General features: G+C 43.7%; 1 protein-coding gene across 3 annotated transcripts in view; it reads left to right on the forward strand.

Annotated features, from left to right (window-relative positions):
* LOC147703669 (butyrophilin subfamily 1 member A1-like) overlaps positions 1 to 5,552 on the forward strand; it is a 349,015-nt gene extending 343,463 nt beyond the window's left edge. For all 3 annotated transcript variants that reach the window (XM_086932015.1, XM_086932013.1, XM_086932014.1), the window contains exon 10: positions 2,107 to 5,552. In XM_086932015.1, the coding sequence (XP_086788141.1) occupies positions 2,107 to 2,627 (521 nt within the window). In that variant the 3' untranslated portion in view covers positions 2,628 to 5,552. The remainder of the gene's footprint in view (positions 1 to 2,106) is intronic.
* The last annotated feature ends 448 nt before the right edge of the window (positions 5,553 to 6,000 follow it).

Raw genomic sequence — 6,000 nt, forward strand, 5'->3', positions numbered from 1 at the left:
ATTTACATTCATAAACTACTGTGAGGGACCGAATAGGTTTGTTACCCACCCTCCTAGCAAATTCAAATGTGAGTCAAAAATTATCCCCAGTTAACGGAAAATGTTTACCTCCTTAGTCTCTCCTCTTGATGCCAATAGGGCATATCTTGCTTGATTTTGTATCACACGCCAATTTATACTTTTTTTTCTTTCGATGTCTGTCTCTAAATCAAAATTATCAATGAAAGGTGCAAAGTTTTGAATTAAGGTCCTCAGGCCAATAGGGGTATGTGAGAGCAAGACAGCATTGTCAGCGTAAAGTAAATCCAGGGCTGCATTTATGCTTATTTTTGGCATATCCTTCCCTGTGGATTGCAAGTAAGCATTCAACTGCCAAGACGCACTCTTGGTGTACACCTTTTGCAAGGTTAGAGGCATCGCTACATTCAGCACAATGCCAATAGCTTACAGACGCAGTCATCCCACAATCAAAGGCCCTAGGAAAGTTGTTTTCCTTTATTTTTGTGCTTGGGTATTTGATAAACAGTGCACCTCAGCCTTAAGGAATCGCTATTTACCACCAACTCCAAATTGGTGGTAAGTAGCGACTTCCTGTCAAAAAACACTTTTTTGCTTTTTGAAGTGTGCCATGTGGCACACATCCATGCCCTTAGGGCACATTTCAGGGGTGCAACAGGGTGTCCTTTGGACACCCTGGCATCCTTGAAATACCTCCCGGTATTACCGATTCGGTAATACCGAATCGGTAATACAGAATGTCTTCACATTCGTTCCTATGGGCTTCCAAGCCCATAGGAATGAATGGGTAGGTATTCATTATTACCGAATCTCAATTACCGATTCGGTAATAACAAATATTAAGAATTCTGTATTTTCTACTGAATTCTTACCTACATCTGAAATACCGATTCCTAAATACCGAATCGGTAAAACTCGGTATTTAGGAATCGGTATTTCCCAGTTACCTACATCTAGCCCTTAATTCCTTGTGTAGTGCAATGGCGTTAATGTCTTTGTTAAGTCCATTCTGAAAAAAACAAGTCCTCAATGCCTTTGAAATCCTCCCTGCAAATTTGTGCTGTTAGAAATCAGGAGTCTATCTGAACAGATTTATCTTGGTTAGGTAAGTGAAGTCTTTCGTCATAAGCCATATATGGGAACCAGTCAGCTTAAGATCCATGGCTTCAGTGCCTTCATGAAGTCCTTCCTGAAGAAGGTCGGTGGTACAGTGCAATGGCTAGGTTTTTACTTTTTTAGCTATTTCTTAAGTGCTCTAGGATGCTCTTTCCCCAGATCCATGGTTTCAGTGCTTTAGGAAAGTACTTCGTGAAGCATCATGTCTTAATATCCTTTGTTGCCTCTGTCCATACCTGCTAAGTCTGAGGAAGCTATTGGTTATATCCAATACTTAATTTGAGCCGGTGGTTGTTGGGTGGGGGTGAGCGTGGGTGGCAGTGCCACTCATTTCCCCACATTAGACGTTTCACGAGAGCAAGAGCAGGAAAAGTATACGAAGAGTGCAAAAGGAGAAAGGTGAAAAAAAATTCCCAAATCAGTAAAGCAGGAACCTGCAAGAGTGAAATGAAAGGGCAGTGAATGTCTTGTGGTGGATTAGAGTCATGAGTTGGATTGAAGACTACATGGCCTTGGTCTTTGGCACTGACATTTAATAACTCCGGCCTTAGGCTTCTGAGCAGAGCTTTGTCACCAATACTCATTCTTTCACAAATTAAGCACTGGTTATATCTTTCAAAACTGCCATTTTTTCTGTACCCTGGTTACAAGTGGTGTGCTTAATGCTTTGAGAAGCTCCTCATCGAGGGTCACGTAATTGCTTTGGTTACATTTTATTTAAGAACCAATCATTGAATTCAAGGGCTTTGACATGGTTCATGTCCGAACTTGTATTCTGAACCATTAAAATTGCAAAGTAAGCTAAAAAAAAAATCTGAATAAAAATATGCATAACACAGCTTCTACATGAGCAGTGATTCTGTGGTAATATTTTTTGTTTGGCGCTGCAGGGAATCTCAGTAGATGATTATGAGGATCAATGACCTACATCATGCAGAGTTCTCAATTTCTTCCTGTGTTTCCCTCTTCTAGCCGGCTTCTCTCGAGTGGATGTCTGCTTGGACTCTGTAACAGCCCACCAAGATCTGCGCCTGTCCGACAATGGGAAGACCGTGACAAACAAATTTGCCAAGCAGCAAGCTGCAGACAGAAATACTAAGGGTGCTACTCCATGTGTCTTGGGAAAAGATGGCTTTACACAGGGCAGGCACTACTGGGAGGTGAACGTGCAGACCACTGGCGGCAGAGGGTGGGCTATAGGGATTGCCAGAGAGTCAGTCAAGTGCACCAAAGAGATCAAACTCCAGCCGCAAGAAGGGATCTGGGCTGTAGGCATGGTCCTAACTGAGTTCCAGGCTTTTGAAAACCCACTGACACGCCTGAAGCCGGATCCAGTCCCACAGAGAATTCGAGTTTACTTGGAGCATGAAGGGCAGCTGTCTTTCTACAATGCTGTCAACATGTGCCACATCTTCACCTTCCTTCCCTCATTTAAGGAGAAGGTCTATCCTTTCTTCTTGACTCTGGATTCCCAGACACGTATTTCACTCTAAGCCTTCTTTCTGAACGGTTTGGACAGGTCTAAGACATAATAGCCATCCCCATCCACAATTCATTTGCATTGTTTACTGACCCACATCCATGTTCCAGATGCTCCTCACACCGATCATCTCACACTACCTAAGCATGTAGCCAAAGCTACACACACACACACACACCAATATTTTAACATGTTGAGGTGGGCTCAAACTGTTGGAAAACATTCTATACCTTTTCATTTTATGTGAAATAAAAGGTGTTTCTGAACTCAAACTGAACAGATGGAGGCTGAGGATAAGGCAGACTGAAGGTGAACAGGGGTGTGTCCTCCTGTAGCGAGGAGGCGATGGACAACTGAAGAACAAGGAACCCCTTTTATCTTCTGCTCGCCAGGCGGCCTGCTTCCTAAAGAAGCATAAAGGTGTTGAGTAAGGAAATTAGAGAAAGTGTTGCTTTTTTATGGAAACAACTATGCAGTATGCAGTTTTGCTTGAAAGCCACATCTTATCTCAATATTGGGACCAAAGTATTAACTTAAAAAAGAAAAACAGGCAGAACAACTGGTTTGCTCAGTAAAACTGTTGTTTTAAATGTACCCACCAAGCTTTAAAGTACCACTTTGAGTACATGATTAGCTCACATATCTTTTTACAATCCTATATATGGAATACAAATTTTATTTGTTAATTTAATAACGGTCTCATAGCCACGAGACTGCTTCAAAGAACTGATAAAAACATTACTCAATTGCCACAGTGGAGCAACAATAAGGACATTTGATTAAATAAGTCTGATACTAACTTAATAAATTCTTTGTATAATGCATAATAGCAGAACAAGGAATAGTTTCTTAAACAAATCGGTTCGAGGTATAAGAGCTGTAGATCACATGCTTTAGCATAGATCGCCATCAGGTGTTGGGCCTGGATGTTTGCACTTTGTGTTTCTTTGAAGAAGTCTTTGTAGTCACGAGGTAGGTAACTCTTCCTTTCAATGATAATACGCATGGGCATCAACTCCATCCCTAGTAGATAGTTTTTTTCTGCCATCGGGTTCGGATGTGTATTTCTGCGCTCCAGTTCGGTATCGTTTTCAAACCCCTTCGATGCGCAATCCTCTACCCTAGATGGTATTGTCTTTCGATCGCGGTGTCCCATTCGGCACGCATCATGTAAATTATGAAAACCTTTGATCGAGAACTTCGAGGCGGGCCGTCGGGCCTACCCGTGCTGACCACGCCAGCAGTCCATGGAATGGACTCCATCCAAGCTATGTCCCGGGTGTCGTGCTAAGTTTCCACGCACAGACTTGCACGAGGTTTGCAACCTCTGATTATCCCCAGAAGACAACGAGAAGGATTGTCTTCCGGGGATACGGTGCCTTCAGCTGGTACAAAATGCTGCAGCTCGGCTTCTCTGTGGCTGTCGGAAACGTGACCATATTACAGAATGCCTGAGAGAGCTGCACTGGCTCCGTGTTGAAAATCGTATAAAGTATAAAGCATTGAGCTTTATGTATAAGATCAAAATCGGATTAGCTCCCCTCTACCTTCAGGCCCTTGTCAGCCCCTACCTTCCTGTGCGCTCACTTCGTTCTTCATCCCATCATCTCTTTAATGTACCAAAGTTCAAACTCACCAGAATGGGATGTGGTTCCTTTGCGAACTTAGGACCCAGACTGTGGAACTCACTTCCTTTGGCCATTCGGATGGAAAACTGTCATATGCGATTTCGCAGAGCCTTGAAAACCTGGCTTTTCGATCTCTAAATCTTCTGCCTGATTGTTGTTTGATCTGCCTCTTAGCGCCGGGAAACCCTTATGGGTAGCTGTAGCGCTCAATAAATTCAACTAATAATAATAATAAATAATTGTGAAGCGTTTCGATCATTCTGATCAAAGAAGACCATTCGAGATCCTCAGGCTCAACGCTAAGAGATGCAACGCGGCAGCGGCTCCGTACTGGACATCTTCGGCCAAGATTTAGACCAACGTTCAGAAGCAGAGGAAGAAGAACTGGTCTCCGTGTCCAAAGCCGACTCCGACATGGAGAAAGACCTGAACGTCACTCCGGGTCAACGTTCCGTGAGTACAGATCCCCATGTGCTCACGCAACCAAAATTTAAGGCTCCAGTATCACCCTCACCCTCGATCGACACCAAGAAAAAGTTTCAGATGCCCTGCCCTCCAACCTGGCTATAAAACATAAAGACAAGCCTTCCGGCTCGGGCTCGAACCAGCCCCATTCCGGTGCCGAACCAATGCCTTCGGGACCGCAACATAAAACAAAACATTTGCCAGTCCCTACACCTTCGGCAACAATAGCCTCAGATCCGAAATTCTCCCAAGTCAAAATCTTCGGATCCGAAATCGTCCAAACCAAAATCCTCGAAGCTGAAATCCTCGACACCTAAAAACTTGGAGCCAACACCCTGTGAGCCGAAAAGTTCAAAGCCGAAACATGCCACTCCAAAAGCTTTACATTCTAATCAGGCTAAAACTAAGCACTCAGAACCAAAACATTTGGCGCACAAAGACTCTGAGCCCAAATCTTCCACGTCAAAATCCACTCCTTAAGAGAAAGATACTCCTTCCAAGGAGCCTCCATCTGAAGACACAGTTTTGGATCGAAAACAAAATAGACTTAGTAGTGACCCTCAAACTGGACACCTTCTGACCACTCTTCCTACAAAGAGGAAGCTGGATCTCTCAGAGGAATCTCCTATACCTCTGAAGAAAAAGGACATGGGCACTAACCCTTCTCCCCCTTACATACCTCCCTCTCCTCCTTACATACCTCCCTCTCCTCCTTTTAATCTCAATTGATTGATTACACCATCAAATTCAACCCCGCCTCCTCTTTCACCTGACACACAGGATAAAGATCATGGGGATGGGGGATGAGGATGAAGATCAGGATATACCATAAGACATACCACAGGACAGAGGGAAGATTATAATAAGGATCCAGATCAAAATAACGACCCTGACCTGTATCCCTCCAGACCCTCCCCACCTGTTAACAATATTGGCTTTGCATAGCTTATCAATAGGGCTGCTCAATATCACGGGCTTGAGCTACATACAGACCCTCTAGAAGAGGATTTCTTTGTGGAGATATTTACGCTCTCACAAAAGTCTACTAATACTTTGCCAGTGCTCAAGGGCTTGTTGAAACACACAGACGAGATATTCAAAGACCCAGTTAGAGTCAGAATATTCACACCTAGAGTGGATAACAAATACAAGCCCGCTCCTACAGACCCTTCATATATAAAAGGCCAGTTGCCCTTAGACTTTCTTGTTGTATCTAACGCCCACAAGAGAGCTAACTCTCATACTACAGGCAACGGTCCTCCTCCTGATAAGGAGTCACAACTTTTTGATGTC

The sequence above is a fragment of the Lissotriton vulgaris genome, chromosome 7 (assembly GCF_964263255.1).
Source record: "Lissotriton vulgaris chromosome 7, aLisVul1.2, whole genome shotgun sequence".
Taxonomy (NCBI): domain Eukaryota; kingdom Metazoa; phylum Chordata; class Amphibia; order Caudata; family Salamandridae; genus Lissotriton; species Lissotriton vulgaris.